General features: G+C 44.8%; 3 protein-coding genes across 3 annotated transcripts; all 3 read right to left on the bottom strand.

Moving 5' to 3' along the window:
• Positions 1 to 19: 19 nt before the first annotated feature.
• esyt1a (extended synaptotagmin-like protein 1a) lies at positions 20 to 11,029 on the bottom strand. Its single transcript, XM_061264185.1, has 31 exons — positions 10,252 to 11,029; positions 9,325 to 9,366; positions 8,223 to 8,357; positions 8,039 to 8,112; positions 7,818 to 7,890; positions 7,217 to 7,306; positions 7,100 to 7,155; positions 6,897 to 7,017; positions 6,647 to 6,823; positions 5,619 to 5,701; positions 5,479 to 5,527; positions 5,173 to 5,262; positions 4,864 to 4,959; positions 4,720 to 4,791; positions 4,463 to 4,549; positions 4,251 to 4,400; positions 3,999 to 4,181; positions 3,751 to 3,927; positions 3,231 to 3,313; positions 3,121 to 3,169; positions 2,954 to 3,043; positions 2,761 to 2,856; positions 2,620 to 2,691; positions 2,474 to 2,560; positions 2,266 to 2,412; positions 2,085 to 2,212; positions 1,921 to 2,016; positions 1,721 to 1,852; positions 1,390 to 1,495; positions 1,225 to 1,274; positions 20 to 1,160 (listed from the first exon to the last, which is right to left on the bottom strand). Exons 1-31 carry the CDS (start codon positions 10,597 to 10,599, stop codon positions 1,133 to 1,135), a joined length of 3,267 nt encoding a protein of 1,088 aa, XP_061120169.1. The 5' UTR covers positions 10,600 to 11,029; the 3' UTR covers positions 20 to 1,132.
• A 1,403-nt stretch (positions 11,030 to 12,432) lies between these two features.
• LOC133142730 (THAP domain-containing protein 2-like) lies at positions 12,433 to 15,881 on the bottom strand. Its single transcript, XM_061264205.1, has 6 exons — positions 15,384 to 15,881; positions 14,553 to 14,748; positions 13,156 to 14,374; positions 13,033 to 13,059; positions 12,796 to 12,818; positions 12,433 to 12,715 (listed from the first exon to the last, which is right to left on the bottom strand). Exons 1-3 carry the CDS (start codon positions 15,449 to 15,451, stop codon positions 14,000 to 14,002), a joined length of 639 nt encoding a protein of 212 aa, XP_061120189.1. The 5' UTR covers positions 15,452 to 15,881; the 3' UTR covers positions 12,433 to 12,715; positions 12,796 to 12,818; positions 13,033 to 13,059; positions 13,156 to 13,999.
• Positions 15,882 to 16,022: 141 nt separating this feature from the next.
• Positions 16,023 to 20,237, bottom strand: LOC133142722 (proliferation-associated protein 2G4-like). The gene is made up of 13 exons (XM_061264193.1): positions 20,031 to 20,237; positions 18,944 to 19,072; positions 18,770 to 18,875; positions 18,629 to 18,698; positions 18,469 to 18,561; positions 18,338 to 18,401; positions 18,198 to 18,276; positions 17,900 to 17,978; positions 17,678 to 17,811; positions 17,284 to 17,378; positions 17,088 to 17,215; positions 16,862 to 16,915; positions 16,023 to 16,792 (listed from the first exon to the last, which is right to left on the bottom strand). Exons 1-13 carry the CDS (start codon positions 20,116 to 20,118, stop codon positions 16,739 to 16,741), a joined length of 1,173 nt encoding a protein of 390 aa, XP_061120177.1. The 5' UTR covers positions 20,119 to 20,237; the 3' UTR covers positions 16,023 to 16,738.
• Between the last annotated feature and the right edge of the window lie 134 nt (positions 20,238 to 20,371).

Genomic DNA, 20,371 nt, shown 5'->3' on the forward strand with positions numbered 1-20,371 from the left:
TAAAAAAGACACAACGCAATCAAGGGAATGCAAACTTTATTCCGCAATTTCAAAGCTCATATAATATCATATATATTAAGTTTAACTAAAAAAACAACAACAACAACAACATATCAGTTGTCAGCAGCAACATTTAGATGTTTTGGTAACACATGAGCGAGCAAGCGTCACAGTGATAAAGTGCCTACTTTCTAATTTCTTAGTTTGCGCCGCTAACTTGTTGCATCTAACACGACAAATGCGAGAAAGCCAGCGTGCATGCCGTGAGATTTGTGTAGCGTCAAAGTTTTCTTTTGATAAAAGCACAGTGATGGAGACTGCTTGCAGTTTTCTCAGCTCAGTTGTCAGAGGGTCGCTCTCATTTGGTAATACTTCCGTTTAGAAAAAGCAACACAAAGTATAGAAAACTCCATTTGGAACATACCGTTTTTTTCCATGTATAATGCGCCCCCATGTATAATACGCACCCTAAAAATGGCATGTCAATGCTGGAAAAAAGCCTGTACCCATGTATAATATGCACCCCAATTTAAAAAATAAAAAATAAATAAAAAAAAATTGTACCCATGTATAATGTGCACCCCGGATTTTAAGACAATAAATTAGTTAAATTTTGCGTATTAAACATGGAAAAAAAAGGTAATTTTGAAACCTTTAAAAGTCGTAGAATACTTATTAAGGCGACAATAGAAACACACAAACAAAAAAAGAAAACTCTTTTTCCGTCAGGTCGAAGGCTACAAATGTGTACAACGTACGTACTTTGCGATATCGAGCCCTTCCATTCGAAAAGGACTTTTATATATATTTGTATATATTATCATTTCTTTCTACTTTTATGTGCTATACAAAGTGTTCATTTGCGCAACATGGTTGCATTATGAAAGATCCATTCAGCCATAGAAGAACGAGTCTGCGACAGCACTGCTAAAATTTTGGATGACAAGCTGGCTCCCCCCCCCCTCATAAATACTGATGGATTGCTGTTTTATGGAGCTTTTTTTTTTTTTTGTCTTCCTCATCTTCAGCAAAGATGGAAAATGCCGTGAAAGCTGAATACACGCGCACAACTCACAGAGCAGGCAAGCGACAACAAATGTGAAAACGTAGAGAAGATCAGTCGAGGATTCTCCTAGCTTGACTCTGGTAGCAAATCGTACCTGCAAAGACGAAAGTTTTGTTGAGCGCTCGGCGGGTTTGGGCCGGCGCGCTCGAAATCTTTACCATTGTGTGACTCCGCTCTTCAGGTCAATCTGGTCCAGGTCCAGCTGCAGCTGCAGGCGTAAGGGAACCTGGTCAAACTCACTTGATGGGACTCAACAAGTTGCACAACGATTCTGGATTCGGGCGACTTTTTTCCTGGCGAGTCCAATATTGGAGCTGACTTACTTTACCGAGAAGCTCCTTTTCTCGGCTCATGAAGGAGACGCTGTTCTTCACCGATAGGTCCAGCTTCTTCTGCGATGACTCCTCCAACGAGAGCTCAAAGTCAAACCTTTGGGAAAAGAGCAGAAGGAGCATCACTGGAATCACACAAATCAAAACAGAAGGTCGGAAGGTGAACATTAACAAAGTGATCTCACAGGATAAAAAAAAAAAAAGCAAATTCAGCAGCATGAAGGAGTTTGATGCCAGCTAGCTACCTAGCTAGCTAGCATTTGCCATGACGCATCGGATCCGTCGTCCATAAATCGACACGTCCGCCGCAACGTCTCGTTACCTCTCGTTAAATTCCGGGTTGAGGTCCCTCTTCTTGGTAGCGGTTCTCCTCTTGGTGGTGCCTTTCTTGTCCGGCAGCAGCATGAACGTCACATAAGAGTCGGCGCCGTCTTTGGAGCAAGCCGTCAGGGCTCTGCGGGGAACGTAATCACAAACTTGAGCCGCCGCCATCTTTGGTGACACGGCCATACAAAACCAGACCTGCACGCGTGGACGGTGATGAGAAGCCGGTTCTCCTCCGTGGCGTATCCGAGGCTGAGCTTCACCTGGCTTGAAGACGTTGCGCCATCGTTGCCCCTAAAGGACGGAAACATCGATTTAGCAGCGCGGGAAAAAGGGAAGGAGGACGGGTCATGGTGACGCACATGGCGAACCCTGCCCGGTGTCTGAGGTCCAGATGGGAAGGATCCCATCTGGGAATGACCACTTCGCCCATGCTGTCCAAGTCCCCCGGAGCTCTGCGGCACAGCGTCGCCAACTGCGTGTCCAAGATCTGCAAGAGAAGAAGAGTGAGTGCCCAAAAGAAAAAAAGAATCAAGTGAGCACCTTGAGCGTCGCCCTCAGCAGGATCTGGCTCTCCGGCAGAGCTCCGTCCAAAGCCAGCCAGCGGTCCAGAACCAAGTTGGGCTCGGCCATCACCTCCCTCAGCGCGAGCGTGGTGGAGCCAAGAGCCTGGCCCCAACTGTGAGACAGCTGAAAGGAGACACCATGCTCACCTTGGAGACAAATTGCTCAAGGCACAGAAGATTCGCACCTTCACCGTGAGCGTTTCCTCTCTGGGATCTCGAATCAAGAAGTGGAAGGCTTCATCCCATCGGGGTGATGTGGACCGCTCGCAGACCTTAGCAGCAAAAATGTTGAGAGAGTGCAGGCTGCGTCCACACACACTTTGGACCTTACCTTAGTTTTGTGGGATACATTCTTAAGAATCACCTCAGCTCCAACTTTTGGCTCCTTCCCATTTTTCTTCAACTGAAATGAAGAATAGTGACGAGTCAGTGGAACATGACATGAATGATGATGATGACGACGTGATCTTACGGCCAGGCCATGAGCTCGCTCCACATACACAAAGAGCACGGCTGCCGACGGTAGAACTTTGTTCTGGAACAACTGCTGCGATTGGTACTGCAGAATCTTTTTTTGGGGGAAAAAAAGGGATTTTAGATGATAAAAGCGGATGAAGAACTCATGACACACACAAATATAAAGATGGAGTCCATTTTGATTTGACCTGCTCCAGTTTGAGTGGGTCGGACACCCTGGGCAGCCATTCGAGGAGCAGGTGAACTCGACCGGACTTGACGTCGCTTAACGTGTACCACTGGAACGACAACGCGGACGTCAATGGAAAAAAAAAAGAAGATTTCAAATATTTGGATGCTGCCACGCGCAACGCACCGTATTGATGAACTGTGCACTGATGATATCTCGTAAATTCACTTTGAACCTGCAAAGAGAGATGACGCCGTCGGGTCATGACCTTTTGCGTGGGTCGTGTGTGGACTCACCTTCCCAGGAAGTCATCTTGATCAATGTCCTTGTCAAATAAGTCAAATTGGATCTCTTGGCCAGGGAGCTGAGTCAGAATCACCTAAAAACATTGAAGGACATTTGATGGGAGCCACCCAAGTGCATGCTCCCTAAAATAAATAAATAAATAAATAAATAAATAAATAAATAAATAAATAAATAAATAAATAAATAAATAAATAAATAAATAAATAAATAAATAAATAAATAAATAAATAAATAAATAAATAAATAAATAAATAAATAAATAAATAAATAAATAGATAAATAGATAAATAGATAAATAGATAAATAGATAAATAGATAAATAGATAAATAAATAAAATGATAAATGAATAAATAGAACAGAATAAATAGATAAATAAATAAATAAATAAATAAATAAATAAATAAATAAATAAATAAATAAATAAATAAATAAATAAATAAATAAATAAATAAATAAATAAATAAATAAATAAATAAATAAATAAATAAATAAATAATAAGAGTCCAAACCTCATAGAGTTCATTCCAGACTGGATTGAGGTTCTCTTTGATGGTGTGACTGCGGAAGGTCATCCCAGCTACTCGGATCTTGACATAGGGGTCACTCTTGCCTTTCACCATGCCCCCCATGAAGTTGTCCTTGGCTATCAGGTTTTGGGCCTCCAGCAGGTGGATCCGAAGCACCCCCTGTGGGCAAAAACAGGCAAATCAATCTCTGGGTGCACTCAAGGCAACATTACGCCTTTCTTTTTTAGTACCTCAGTTGCAAACTCCGGGTCGGGCGTGGTGTGCTGCGGGCGTGACGGCGGAGGTTTAGCCAAGCCGCCAGGCCCCATCGGGTTTAGTTCTGCTGTGATCCCGCCGTGACCTGGTCCTGAACCGGGAGCTAACGGGCGGGGCGACGGCGTGGTGGGTGTGGCGTCATCGCTTAGCCACAAAACCTGGACACAGGCAGGGTCACTGCGGCTTGTCAGATACACCACAAAACAACTTTGGGGTCAACCACCAACCCGTAGAACAATCTTGATGTAGATGCGGCCGGCAGAAGTGGACTTGTCCAACTGGAACCACTGGTCCATGGTGAGCTCAGGGGAGGTCAGGAGATGGGCCAGATCGATGCTCAGACTGCCCAGGGAAAGAGCCCGGTCGTCGTCCTTCACCTGATTGGACACGAGAGTTACAATGCTGACATTCTTCAGTGAAGCGTTCTTCACGTCATTACTTGAATGTCGATATCTTGTTTGCGAGGATCCTGAATGAAGAAGGTGAAAGCGTCCTCCCACACGGGGTGGCTGCAGCCGTAGCAAGTCTGCAAGACAAGGCAGGGCAGCTTTAGTTTGTTTCAAGCAGAGGCGGACAATCCAGGAAGTCAAAATTTTTGGCTTTGAAAGTTCGACGTTGAATAAGCTGCAGGTGTTTGATGCTCCTTTGTCGAGCAAAGGTTTCGTTTGATGGTCTGTTAGCATGGCCCTCGCTTACCTTGCTCTCTTTCGTCGTATCCTGAATGGAAATTTGCACCATTGGGCTCGGGTCCTTATTTCCCTTTCTCATCTGAAACAGAATCAAATCGGATCAAAGCGTGCAAAAATAAAAAATAAAACCGATCAGAGACGATCATCTTACAGGCAGATCCTGAGCTTGATCGAGATAGACGGCCAAGATGGCAGCAGATGGTGGATCTGTGGTTTTGCTGGTCAGGTTCTGGTTTCTCTGGATCACCTGGAGGACATTTAAAAATAAAATGTTAAACGATAATTCAAATTTATTGTTATATCTGAATAAGACTGATCAAGAAAAAAAAAAAGGATTTAAAAAAAATTAAATCTAAAAAAAAATAAAGATTTGAAAAAAAGATTTCAAAAAAGAAAAAAAGGATTTAAATTAGTTTTTTTATTTGTCACACATTATTCTAAGGAAGAGACAAATTGTCACCTCAGTCAATCTGTCGGCAGACGAGAGCAGAGAGAGCCACTCCAGTCGAAGGTGAACACTGCCGGATGGGACGTCCCTCAAATTGAACCACTGCACGTACACACACACACACACACACAACAAAACATCCCAGTTGCATAAACACAAGACCCATTTTTGTCCTTTGATCACAGATTTCAATCCCAAAGCGGGTACCGGAGTGGCTCACGAGGATTCACTGTCCATGTGACTCATGGCCGTTGTCACATGCTAACTAAAGTCTTACTCGGCCATTTTTCAAGTTGAGAGGCTCCAGAAACAACTTACATCATCCACAACTCGGGCTTGTTTCACAATAGCCAGATCCACCTTGACTCTGAAAGAGACCAGACAAGTTGGATGAAACGGACAACACACACAACCATTGCCAGTCAGACGCACAAATTGCACAAGAACCGCACGCATACCTGCCCAGGAAGTCATCCTGGTCTGGGTCCTTGTCAAACACTTCCACTTCCAACTCTTGACCAGGTACTTCGTGGACAATCACCTGACACGTTTGCATCAATGGAAGACCACACACACAGAGAAACACACTCACATTGCTCAGTTTCATCCTTGAGTTTTGGTTTAACTTTTAAAAGTGACCCAAATGTTTGTCCCCAAGCAAATGAGAAGACAAACATGGCCATGAGAGAAACGTTTCCGCAAAATAGTGCTTATCAGAGAAGTTGCGATTTCCTGTTTCCGACGAAGATTAAATCTTCGCGAAGCTGTTTTTCTCTGAAAGTGGGTGACGTGTGCCAAGTCAGAAACGTCCCGAGTCATCCGTTTAAGGAAGTCAAAGGCGCATCACATGAATTATTATGAACTCAAACGCGTGATGAATTACAGTGTTTGGTTACCGCGGCAACCCCAACAATCTCATGTTTCAGTATATTTTTGTTGCTTTGCAAGTTCCTGTCAAGTGAAAGTAAACATCCTGACGATTGGACACGCCACAGAAAAGTGTTGTTGACAAGCCGGCCAAAATCCACAAATACGTCCAAACCTAAAGCGTCAAACGTCTCGCAAATGCCACCAGACCTAAAAGATTTCCACATTTTGTCTTCACGGGCCACATAAAATGATGTGACGGGCCGTATCTGGCCCCCGGACCTTGAGTTTGACACGCCCGTCCCCTGACGAGGCGCTAGCTGGACTTGCTAACTTGCTAACCGGGCCGTCACTTGCATTGTGCTTTTCTGAATTTGCTACTCAAAGCGCTTCAGGAGCAACTGGCGGTTCGGTGTCTTGCTACATGGTCGGGGATCGAATGTCCAACCTATTTCTTGGGAGACGACCACGCTGAGCCCCACGTTGGCTGTCACATGGGCCACTGGAAAAAAAAACCTCCATCTTCTCTCCATGTCGTGCACTCGCAGCCAACAATGAGGCGCTCTAATTCCCGTTATCACTTTTTTTTTTTTTCCGAAAACACTCTCAGCACTCTCACCTCATACATTTCCCTCCACTGTGGGTTCAGGTTGCTGTCCACGTGACGTGAGGTGAAGATCTGCGTTCCCACTCGAAGCACAGCGTATGGGTCCGACTTGCCGTCGATCAGGCCCTTGATGACGGTGTCCTTGGCGGTCAGATCCTCGGCCTCCAGCAGGTGGATGCGCACGACTCCCTAGTGCGAGATGCACAGAAACGTCATCGTGGATTGCGGCAGTTCCCGGGCCACGCCTCACCCGGACGCTTACCCTTGGCAGAGGGGAGCGCAGCTGCGCCACCTGCAGGTCAGCCACCAGGGGAATGGTGAGGCGGTTGGGGAGGACCAGTTGGGAGGCGATGGCATCCATTATCATGGTGTCCGACATGGCGCTGTAATTAAAGCGAGGATGACGTCACTTGGGGAAGGCAGGCGCACTGATTTGTGAAAATGAAAAGTATGGAGTCAACTCACTTGAGTCCAGGGATATCCAACAGGTTGGTCAGTCCCGTCCAGTTGATGTCCAGTTTCTATCACGCAAGGAGAGTTCTTCAAGATCACCAAAAAAAAAAAAGCTAACGGTCAACTCACAGGTCGACGGATGAAGAACATGGTGATGGCTCCAACCAGCGGAACGTCTCCAATCAAAGGCTCGAGGATGACGCGCAGTTTGCCTTGGAGCTGGGCACACAAGCAGCACACCGCTTACTTTTACTATTTAGATATACGTCAACATTCGCTTGATTTTTTTTTTTTTTTTTTTGCCTTTACAAAGACTTACGATTGAGAGTTTGACAAATAGAGTCAAAAGCTTTCAAGCTCTTTATGGCAGCAACCACCAAAATAATATAATAAAAAATAAATAAATAAACAAAGCAATGCTAGCTTACTGCCAACACATCATGTATCACATATTGGAACGTGCAGCAACACTTTTATTTTCATATTTGTGCTTAAAGTAGTCGAGTCAAATGCTTGATCATGTATTGTTTTGTTCTATACTGCCCCCAGTGGCCAAGTCACATACTAGCGTTCGGTACAAACGGTTTCATTATTCAAATTCTATTCATATTTTTTTAAAAAAATGTTTTTTGTGGGGGCTGGTACAAATTAATGGCATTTGAGTTGATTTCCATGAGGAACGATGATTTGGAATATGAGTGTTCTTCTTCTTCCATCTGTATTTCCATACCTGAATTCCTTTGACCCCAGCTTTGCAGAAATACTTTTTGATTTCCACGTTGATCTCGGCGTCGCCGGCGTAGCTGTGGGAAGACGCGCGTTTAATTAGGGAAGCTGATGAGATGCGAGGAGAAGACTGTTTTGTCTTAAACAAACGAACGAGGACAAACATCTCGGGATCATCTCAATGTCTGACTAGACGGACTGGTTTCTTGCACAGAAAAAAATTACCTGAGGTACAAATCCAACATGACTTGTCTCCTGTCGTGCTCCGTGTGAGCTTTGACGCCAACCACTTTTAAAGCCTGTCAAGACAACAACTGCGATCACGCACAGCGAAGTCAATCGGTCTAATGGAAAGTTTAAAAGAAATATTTTTTTACAAGATACGTAGGGGGGAGGGGCAAGGCCATACCTTGTCTCCGAGGTTGACTTTGGTGAAGCTCAAGGTTTGCAGATGAATGCTGGAAGCTCGGATGGTTGGAGCGATGGTCTCCAGAAGCAACTTTTCCACAAAGTGGCCTATGAAGGGCCACGCTTGCTGCAGCATCTAAACAAGGGAGGACATGTGATCAACGTGCTTGCAAGTTTTATTCAAGCTTTTGCTCCTCGGGATGCCAGAAATGGATTTAGGTGTCCACCAATGTCATTTAAAACTATATTGGGATTTTTTCTACCACCTTGGGTATTGGAGATTTTTTTTTTTCATTTTGTGGTTTTAAGTTTGACTTTTAAAAGCTTGCGTGATATGGAGATACCTTGCATTGTTATTTATAGCTGAGATTTAAAAAAAAAAAAATCCAGCTATTGCTCAACTTTAATTTATAAATATTACTAAGTACTGTATGTTGCTGTATTACATTTTATTTTTATCATGATTATTATTATTAATATGAATTTGATGTACTGGACAAAAAAATGAGGCTAGATTCAGAAACAGTGCAAAAAAAAAACTTACTTTCATCTTTGATTAAAAAATTGAATAAAATGGTGCTATTTTTACAAACCTTTTCCAAAATAGTGTTACCATGGATAGAAACAACTGTTTTTGGTAAAAAATAAATAAATCCCTTTTTCCCAATATTCCCTGATGAAATAAAAATTTAATAACATTGGAAAATATTAGTGCTGTACATGCGTAAAAATAACGATTCCCCCACACATGACAGCAAAGGTCAAATGGAAAGTTGCAGATGCAAAAAAAAATCTCTCAATCATCACTTTCCCATCATTCCATTTTAGACAGTGTCAAAGAAAACATGGCGACTTTGGTGTTTCCATCATCAAATCACTGCCGCTGAACAATGTTAATTTTCTAAAGGTCTGCCAGCCGGCCAGCCCGCGTCAGCATTCGGCTGTGAAGCGTAGCGTGAGGCCAGTGTCGGGCTTTAGCGCTCCAATGACCTTTTGGGCTCGAGCGAGTCACACGGGCGACCAAAAATCAGAGTGCGGCCGAGCTTATTAGTTTATTTCAGAATACATTTACAATAAGACGGAAAAAAGAAAAAAAACCTCACCTTATTTAACCACTCTGCTTTTTCCACATCTGGGAAGGTCACCTGTGAAGAATTCACAAAGGTCAGCCAAGACTCAAACATGACAGGGGAGCATGAAATAACTCGTGAGCAGATTTTATCCTCTGCTTCGGATCCGAGCGACAAAGAGCACATTGTTTCTCCGTCTTTGCAAAGTTGATGATTAAGTTAAGAAGCGGAAATTAAGTCGACCTGAACGTTGACGGGGTCGACGAGCGCATAAACGCCTGCAGCCGACATTATTAAGAATGTTGAAAAGCAGCACGTGAAGCCGTGATGAAGCTAACTCTGGATTCCGCTCAACGCCCGCCGACGTGATGAATACTAATTGTGATGCAATTTATTAAGCGCTAATGGCATGAGAATGGAAGACAAAGTGCAGGAGCTGGAGCCAAAAACACACTCGGAAAGCAATACGTCACCACGGGACTTGACACTTGATGTTTGGGTCTTGGGAACCTATGGGGGCCCTGGAAAATCTCCAAGCAGCTACTTCACATTTCAATCATTAGCTCTCGTTTCCTGTCTTAGTGGAAATTGCACCTTAGCTGACCTCAAACTGTCCTTCTATTATTTCCTGACATCATTCGATGGAGCTTTGCTGTTTCTCTCTTCGTACACGCACGCGCGCGCGCGCCCGGTGATGCTCTCGAACCAGATATGGTGATGCACTACGCGGCTCATAACTTCATGCATTTTTTTTTTCTTCATGCGTAATCCCCTTTTTTGCCCACTGTTCGTATTCACTTCCGATAAATGAACCAGGCGCTGCGTGCTGGTCAGAGAAGGAGACTCAATTAAAAGCAACTTGCAAATTGTCTTATCAATCAATTAATCACTCCATCCATCGCCAGTGGGCATGCACCTCGCTCAGAAAACTGCGGAGAATGGCCACGCGGCGTTCCTTACCCAGGGAGGCAGATCCCGCTTGATTCGGAAGAGCTTCTCCGTGGTGAATTGCACTTCGTTTTCCAGGAGATACATGGCCGCGTTGAGCCTCCTCGCTTTATCCTGTCGACTATGCTTCCAGCCCAGATAGACCATGACCCCGAGCAGGACCAGGGAGATGCTGAAGCCATAATATCCTGCCAGGTAGACGGGCAGGAGCGCGCCTAAGCATTTGGCGAAGGACCATAAGGCGCTCACCGCGCGCTCTCCTGCGGGGGCTTGGCCTGGCAGCGGCGGCGAGGTGCTGCTGGCCGTCCCCGCTGTGCCTCCGCTCACGGCCGCTTGTGCCTCATCCTCCGCGGATGGCATGGCACGCACGACACGTTGGACCTCCGCTTTTGACTTGAGCTCGCTCTCCTCTCCTCACCCCGCCCTTCTCTGTTTTTCTGCCCTTCGTCAAGAGTTAGCTCGCATAAGCGCCGCGTTAATGGCAGCACATGCGTGGATTAAATCATGATGAGATTCCGCACTTCACGCTCGACTTGATTCTGCAGAGCACCAAAAACGACTAAGTGGCGTCTTGGTGGACGTGTCTTCTGCAGACAGCAGTGAGCTTTAAGGGCGGTCTCTCTCTCTCTCTGGCTCTCTCTCTCTCTCCTCCTCTCTCACGTCAAAGCCGGCTGGCAGATTGAGGCGAAATCCCACGATTAACTCTCGTGCACGAATGTAACACTCACGCGCATGGTCAGCAAACCAATTTCCAAATAATCCGAATCAATAACACAGCCTCCTCATGCATGCCGCCATGCAACGATGGGTTGTTATCTTTTCAAAAGCTCCAGGAAAGCTGCCTGCATGCACAAGCGATTATCTACTGCGGCAGCTTGCCGAGCTGAGCGGAACCGAGCACGAACACAAAAATGACCAATGTCTTCACAATCTTTAATATTGTGCTTTGCTAAATTGCATTTAAATCATAAGATGACAAAATGTCCCATCATGGGTTGCTCCTGCATGGCAACAGTTGAACGTCCCGTGGATGCGACCTTCACTGGCTCGAGTCGCAACGGTTGCCGGGATTCAGCCAATTAGTGATATTTGCTCAAAGTTAAACCAGTCCTCATGCAAACATATCAGCGCCTGGCTGGTGATGGCCTGAGAGAACTAATTTGCTGCAGGAATCGGAATTGTTTAGGAGAAACAATCATACATTAATTGATTAGATTCTTATTTTCAGACAGATTTTGCTGCATCATTTCGATCGAGGGCCTCTGGTGAAAGTTGGACAAAGTCACATGGTTCAGGGGGGGTCAGCTGAGCAACATGAAGAACCTCACAGACACGAGAAACACAAGCTGCAGTCACGGGTCTTTTGCATCATTGTTGACTTAGGACATTATAACCAGGCAGCACGGTGGACATAATGGTTTGCTTTTCTGCCTCGCATTCATAAGGTTCCGCGTTCTAAGTGCCCAGTGATTGGCAAAGAAACTCCAAAGCAAATGTTGCGACATTCCCACCGCTATGCAAATCATGCGATGTGGATTACATCAGATATTTTTTTTTTCCTCCCTAAAAATGTGACCCCCTCTGTGCCCTTTAGAAAGCTGCAAAGTGTTTGGGACACTGAAATTGCTTCACGTATGTGCAAAATGTTGCCCAGTTGGGAATTGTTGACTCCTCCATCAGTGACCCTTACACAAGGTTGCTTATTTCTCCTGCTTTTTTATTTTCCTTTCCCTCCTATGAGTCAAGATCATGGGATATTAATATTGCCAAATAAGGGCATGTGAAGCTCTTTTGAGACTCGTCTGTGATTAAAGAGCTAGAGAAACTGGATTTGACTTTGGAATGGTCTGGACATTGCGTTGAATATTTGTCAGAGGCTGCCATTCGTCTAAAATAAATCATCGACCTGGATGCTGCTGAATAAGCTAAACATCTTCGTAGATTTGGAAAATAACCATTCTGACAAGGCTCAACTAGCATTCATTGGTCATTTTAGCTGCAGTTTAGTTAGCTAAAGTTAAGGGTAGCAACCCCCCCTTGATTAATTATCAACAGATAATTATTATTTCATTGCAAACGTGCAGTTTATTTAACTTACCATTATCAATCGTTTTGTTTGTTTGCACCGAATGACATCTGAAGTAGCACTGGGGGAAAGAAAATACTAAAATGTAATACAAACACAAGCAACAGTTTCTACACCCAAACCTTTATTTAACATAAACACAAAAGGTTGAACAACGAAGCAAAGTTGAAAGACCAGAAAGTCCAGGATGAGAGTCCAGAGGAAAAGTCCATCATCAACCTGCAGGCGTCAACTCATTGTGTTGAGGACACGCTTTTAGATGTTAAGACTTCCACGAGACACTCCTGCTGCATTCTCCATCCGTCCGTCGATCGAAAAATGGGCAAGTGGCTGAATTCGGGATCATCTTACTTGGACCTCTGTCTCATCTTTCTCCTTTTGCGCTTCAGTCTACAGGATTAATTCATGATTGAGGCGTTTTGAAGTGAACAAACAACAAGCATGACAACTAGAGTAAAGAAAATGCTCACCTGCGCATGCGCTTCTTTCTCCACTGCGGAGTAGGAAAACATTTGCAGATGTAAAAATTGGTTACGTATAATTTCAGTCAGGATGGATTCACATTAAACTGCGATAACAATCCGCAACATTTTACAAAGACTTTGCTAAATATTCTGTTGTAAACGCATTTTGGTAGCGAGCTAGCTAACAAGCGTTAGCGCCACGAAGAAAGTCATTTAATCATCTAGAAGAGTGGGGACACATACCTTGGCTCGCATAGCGAACGGGTCAGTCTGAAAAGTATCGGATACAGATGAAATATTAGACAAATTATATTCACATCGAGCGGATGGACTCGGATTATGGCGTCAATATATGATTGTACGTACCGGTCAAAGAAAAGCGGTCTCGGAATGACGTCATAAAGATGCGTCATTGGTAGTAGCCTGAAACGTCACTGAGGAGCGGTGCATCCTGGGAAAACGAGTCCAGCGTTTCTGATAGTTGAGTTTAATCATTAGAGCGCAACAAAGACAGATGAATATACATGACGTATTGCATGACGTGTTTGATATTAATCTGTAACCAAAACGTGTTAATTTAGGGACCTCATATAAACATTTAAAGTGCTATAATCAAATGTAACAGTGCCAAAATGACATTATTTTTATGTACAATGATGTACTGCGGAAAAATAAATCCAGATCAGATTAATATCAGGAATTTAGCAGGAATGTAAATTCTTTCAAATTTGTAAAGTATGAACTTCCTTTGTTGCCCATTGCATCCAAACAACTCCAATCTCATGACTTGGACTCAAGTTGACTTAATAACTATGTTGGTTTCCAAACAACGTTCATGGGACCACGAAAAACAAAAAGCAACAACAACATAACGTGCTGCATTTTTTTGGTGTATATTTAAAAAAAACTAACATGAAAAACAGGCTAAGAGACAAAGTTGAATTTATTAATTTCTACATCTTCCAAACGGATCAACTTGACCCAGGTTAAATTGCTATTTTTACTACAAAGTCTTGACTCAAGCTGACTTGGCATCCATGAGACTTAGTTTGACTTGAATTCAATGACATGACAAGTCATTCTGTTTCCATTTGAAAGTCTATTATTGTGCCTTTTGTGAGTTTCAGTACATCACACAGTTTATAAAACTGAAAGCAGCAGTGAATAACAATTTTTACATGCCACCAAGCGAGGAATCCGGCGTCTCGAGTCAAGTCGGCAATTGGTCGTCGGTCGACTCCTCAATTAAGGAGAGTGTGAAGGACTCCAGAAAAGTTGAAGCCAGAATCTGGGCGCTATCGTCCGAAACCTTGCCGTTGCTCTTCAGGTCTTTCAAAATGCTCGTCAAGCTCTCCACCCTTTTCCTCAAACGTCGCGTTTTCTGATGAGAAACCTTCATTTTTCTCTGAAGGCTTCTGATGGTGTCTTGGGCGCTGTCCAGCTTGCGCTTCACTTTTCGGGGGTCGGGGTCAAGGCAGTAGTTGTGATCCGCCGCGGAAAGTCGCGTCGCCGACACCGCGGCGGCTTTCGAGTCCGGTTGGGGTTCGGACGAAATGGGTTTGTCGGCTTTCCGCACCTTCAGTTTCTGTTGAAAAAAAAGTGCCAACTTACATGCGGAAAGAAATTTGATATGCATTTGGATGAAAAAGAAAGTGTCAATGGCAAATGTGAAGATCCTTATCAAAGAATCTTTCTTTGACACTTCTGCTGACTACTAAACGGACTAGTAAGGAGCGGAGAAACGGCGTCGGGTCCCCACCAACCTTTTGCAGCCATAGAGGAAATTTAAAGACGCTCGGTATGACGCCTTGCTTGAGCCGAGTCGTCTGGCCACTTCGGTCAAAGTCGGCTTCCAGGAAATGGTCGCTGCAGAGCAATGTGACACCGGGCGTCGCCGTGAAGTTCTTCCTCCTCAACGCTCGGACCCACTCTCGGCACATTTTTTCATCTTTCGGGAATCTGTTGGATCAAATAATGATCTACCATTGCTGCGTCATCATAACATTCTTTCCTTGTAAATGAACAAACGAACCATGACACCCCCTTTTACTCTTGCTTATTTCACACACATTCATAAAGAAGATTGCATTTTTCATCTAAATGACTACTTTTGAACTTATGTACTGTAAACTCTATTATTATGAGTACTGTATTTTCCATCACATCACAGTACTTTCTGACATCCGCAGTTTCTCAATTTGCGTTCTGCGATCTCGGAAACGTCATCAGTCGTGGCCAAAGTATCTGCACTGCTCATCCTTACGAGGGTAGCGGGCGTGATAGAAGCTTGGACCAATGATATGTTTGAAACACATAAGCGTTCATATTTACAAATTGATGGGCGTTCTTTGGAAGAACGTTCTCGGGAAGACGTCACTTGGCGAGTTTACGAGGCCATACTCAGCGTTCTTCACATTGAGAAACGGCCATTATGATCACCTGCACAGTTGGCATCATTTTCTCTTTCTATTATGCACAATCATAAGCTCGCCTCCACATATCTATCCCACGCGTTTGATTTATTTTACAATAAGATGATTTGTATAGAAGAATATACATGGGAAAAATAGCAGGATTTATAATCCAATTCTTACCGATGAAATGTGCATGTAGAGCTTCTCCCGGACTTATTGGAACAATCGTATGCTACACACTGTGGCATTTTTGCTGTGGAGATAGAAAATATTGTACAAACACCAAAGACAAGAGTCTACGTTCGCGTTTTTTAGTCGCGCTTTAGCAAATGGCAACGCATGATGGCTGCCCTGCATTTCCGGTCAGCGTTCTTCTTCTTCGTTTATATTTCCGACATTGTAGACGGCGATTTAGCGTACTACTGCCCCCTTCAGATATTATGCTTCAATTACAATTTAAAGGCCTTACTACGGCGAGTAGGTGCTGCTAACACCGTCAAATAAACGTTCCATCATTTCTAAATTCGATGATGGGCTCTCTGAATTAGTTAATAGACCCAGAGAATGAATTTAGTAGTAATTACAAATACCCACAGCTCTGAAAACAACTTTAAAAAACGTTCATGTATAAGTTTGTCCCTGTTACATCCAGACGAATACACCAAAAATCTAAAAAGAAAAAAAAAAGCAATGCTAGTTATTTAAAATTAACATGGATTAAATGGCCGGACTTGATATTTAAAAAAGGCTTTTATGTTCTTGTATTCTTACGCTGTTTAAAATGATGACCCGCACAGTCCAAAAGAAAACATTCGCAAATCATGTCGCATGTCTCTTTAATGATTCCAAAAATAGCCTGTAAAAGTGTGGTTTGGTTATACAAAAGCAACCATCATTAGAGGTCTTATGTAAACACAGACTGTCAGACCTGCTGGAGGCACAACATTTGAATGCGGGACCGCGAACAGGTTGAAACGTGGGCAGTTGAGAAGAATCGGTTCAATTGGTTCTCCTTGCCCTCGCTATCGTCCGACAAGTATCCCCCGACACCTTGACGTGTATACAAAGTCGCGGCGGCGCAATACGCCGACCGCTGGTGTCATAAGTGTAACTCGAGCCATAGTAGTTGCATCGGGCTTTAAGATTCTGACAACATTGTGAGCACCCAAATTCCAGTTCCGTTTCCTTGCCGTGCCTCGATGACACTATTTTGAGCATCCTTGACATGTCGCTCAAAGTCAATTTTAGTCAACGATATCTTTTCATGTGGCAAAATGGGATGAGGCTCAAAGTCAACCGGTTAAACGCTCCTGTGAGATTTTGCTCCGAATGGCAAATTCCCTTTCAAGGACAATTAAGATTTGTGTCTGTGTGTGTGTTTGTTAAAAAAAAAATCTATCAATTTAAGAGCAGCCTCATCCCAGACTGACATGTGTTGGATTCCAGAGGTGCCACCTTGCCACAAGGGCCTCCGACAACGGGGACAGAAGCCAATACGACCTCTGTTCTTCGGCGATGTCACACCTTGCTCAGATTTATTCCGCGCCTTCCGTCGACTGTCCTGTTGCGTTCTCCAGCGTCTTTGTGGCCTTGATGAAAAGATCGAAATGAGAGGCGCAGCAAGCAACGGCAATTCCCGAATGACGGACGGAACTCACCTTCTTTTTCTTTTTCTTCTGCGTCTTACGACTGGTTGAGCTTTGAAGCAAAGCCTGTAAAAAAAAAAAAATGAAAATGACTTTGATAAGCTCCCAAGAGCAGGACACCGTACATCAACATGGTTGACGGCTTTGCGAGTGCCAAGCCAGCCTTTGGAGTGTCCATTAGTCAGACGAGTTTTTTTTTTTTCTGGCAGCGGAGTCCCATTTGTCAAACGCTTCTCACCTTCAACTCGACGTCTTCCACCTCGTTCTCCGACTTGTACATTTCGGGTTCGTAGAGGCTGTTTGTGATTCGCAGTGGTCCGTTGGCCATGAGCAGCACGGTGAACTTGAATTGAGCAACAAACTCCCCTGCACACAAAATGAGCTCGGCTCAGCTCGGGTCTGCGAGCGAGCGAGCGAGTGAGGCGGAAGCTCACCTTCCTTCTCCTGGAGAACATTGAAGGGCTGCAGCAGCTCGTGCTTGGCGCACTCCACCACACCCAGCCTGGCCTTGCCTTCGTCCTCAAACGCTCTGGAAAAAAATCGTCGGGTTTGGCATTTGCCGAGCATTCTTTCATCAGCAGAGGAATTGAGAACTATTTCTTCAGTTTGCTCTTATTCCTGTGGGTCGCACCGCCACCTGGTGGCAAAAAGGCGCCAGTGCAGAAGCTGTTCCATTGGTTCACAGTCTATCGAATTATGTGTTTTGATTTCACGTTCTGGTTTCCTTTGGGCTCGCCAGAATGCGACATCTTCCATCTCTGCTTTTTAATTAGAAACACTTTAAATGCCGTTCTATTGGATAAAAAAAAAAAAAAAAGAACGTAATACCTCAGCGTGAAAGCCATTTTATCAAAGCGTCTCTCCATCTCGCTGAAGAAAGTCCGAGAGGTCTTCATCTTCAATCCGTACACTTTGTTGGGGTCTCGTTTGTAAACGGTGGTCCTCAGACCGCCGTCCTTTGCCTAATTTGCGACACAAAGCGGCGTTTGGCTCCATTTGATGATGCGTGCTTGCCGCTCACAAAGCGGGACATTTTTTTTTGGGTCTCACCTTCCCCTCGCCTGTGCTGACGAGCACATCCACCGCGTACACTTCATGCACCTCAAAGTCGGCCTTCTCGTGGTCCTTCCTGCGAGCGCAAAGTGAGGTCAATATGGAATTGTCACTTCTGCGGAACGGTTCGGTGTTTTTGGAAGATAAAGCAGCGGGCTGCGCCATCTTCTATCAAACCTCCAGTGAGGCTTACTTTGGTTACAAAACGAGGAGGAGGAGTTCGCGCCGCTGCGCTAGCTAGCAGATATCACAATCCTAAAATTCGAGTCGCGGCATATCTCCTTGCTCAGTGCACCTTTGTTGGTCCGTCGGGTTTTGGATGATGGTTTTGTCTCCGTCGATGACGTGCTGTTTCAGCTGATGGGACAGCAGGCCTATGAACAAGCGTGTCAAATTAGGCGCGCCGACCGCACAGCCGCACGAGAAGACACTCACCTTCGATCGGCGTGCACTTGAACGACTTGGCGATCTTGTTCCACGCTTCGGTCACCTGCGCGTTCTGAGAGGGAGGCACAAACGAGCGATTGGAAGGAGCGTGCGCCACGGCGATGGCGCGGGAATGTCACCTGGTTTCCCGGCTTGACGAGCCGCAGGGCGGCCTCGGCGCACAGGTGAGCTGCCAGGATGGCGTCGGCCTTGCGACCCGTCAGGGGCTTTTCCTGCGGACACGGGTGGAGAAACGCCAGCTCAGCTAAATTCAACTTTTTTTTATTTTTCTCCCTTTACCTTGGTCACACCGACAACAAAGCTGTGAGCCACGTTGGCGATGAAGCCATCCACGTGCACGCCAAGATCACTAAACAACACAGGAAAGAGTGAGCAACATGCTAAAACCTCTGCCGTGTGCAGTTATAAACTTTTGCTCACACTTTGACAAGGTCCCCGTCCTTAAGGGCCACATCGGGGTCACTCTTGAGCGGAGAGTGATGACACACGCAGTTATTCACTGACACGCATGTCGGGAAGGCGATGCCTGGGAGGGGAGAACAAGGGTTTGAATTTGATGACAACCTAACGGGGAGGGACACTCAAACAGCGCACCTTTCTTCATGTCCTTCTCCTTCTTGAAGATTTTGCCACTTTCTGTTAAGATGAAGGCATCTCCTTTTTCACACAGGCTGAGCACGGAAACGCCAGACATGGCCGTCTCAACCACTATCTTCAGGGCCTCTGCAAAATTGACAAAAAGGCGCGGCCATTTAATGTGCGGCAATGAGTCGGGCAACCCACAACCTGTGTGAACTAAGAATGAAGACTAATTCTAAAAACATATCATCAAGAAAGTAATTTGTTTGCAATTAAAGATATTTTTCTCTGAATTCGTGTCATTAAATATATCTTATTAGAAACACAAACACGCTATGTTGGCTACAATAATTGCAGACAAAAGGGTTGACCCAATAACTATGATACGGACTTTCCAACCAGGTCGATTGGAAGTACTCGATTATGAAATGAAATTGACTTGTGCAGCTGAAATGCACGTGCAAACGTTTGTTGACATGCATCGTGGTTGAAGTTCGAAACACTTTACCGCAACATTTTCTCTCACTTGTATTTCAAGTCCTTGCACATATAGCTAGTATTATAAAAACGTATGCGGTGAGGTTTTTTTTTCTTTCTTAGTCTGTGCAGTGCAGCGTGCAGAAACGATTTGAGTAGTTTTAAAAACACAAATGAGCGCAATTGGCTCATCCACTCACCACGAGAGACTCGCGCTGACGTCTTTAACTATATATTATGTTATATAACACATTTTTAAAAATGTCGTTATGTGTACACATTTGTATTAGTATACTTTGTCGACGTTATCAGTTAGCAGTACCTAGCTTGCGTTACTCAGCCATTTAGCAGCCAAGCTAACCGCTGCTAATGAGGACAACAGCATGGCGATAAACGACTCGCCACGTTAGACAAGTTCTAGCCAAATAATACGGACCGAGGTTCGGTTCGGGGAAGTTTTGACGTTGGGGCTACTTTGAGCTTAGCACATTTGTTGCGGGTCAACAGCTGCAGCTGCCGGCCGGCCACACACGGGTGGTGGTCGACTGTCTGCATGCCTCAGCTAGCTAACGTGAAGCTCGAATATTCGGGAGGTGAGCAGCTGTCACGTTTCTGAACCACTTACGGTTGGCGATCTCGGCTGCCATCTTATACTTGGTCACCACCAAGTCATCGGCGACCGTCTGCTCCGTATTTTCTTCATCCCCAGACATGTTGACAGAAGGTCCAAGAAGTCAGAGGAACTTTCTCCCCACCCAACAATCTTCTGAGTGTCAGCTAGGCGCCGCACAATGTCCCACGCACGCCGACAACCAACAACCGCGAGATCCCACCCCTTACCAAAGATGCGTTCAACTCAAGTCAAGATCATTACCGTCATGCCGCTGTTGTTTGGTTTGCAAATGGCACTACAGTGATCCCTCGCTACTTCGCGTTTCGTTTATCACGGCTTCACTACATGGCGGA

The sequence above is a fragment of the Syngnathus typhle genome, linkage group LG2 (assembly GCF_033458585.1).
Source record: "Syngnathus typhle isolate RoL2023-S1 ecotype Sweden linkage group LG2, RoL_Styp_1.0, whole genome shotgun sequence".
Classification (NCBI taxonomy): Eukaryota; Metazoa; Chordata; class Actinopteri; order Syngnathiformes; family Syngnathidae; genus Syngnathus; species Syngnathus typhle.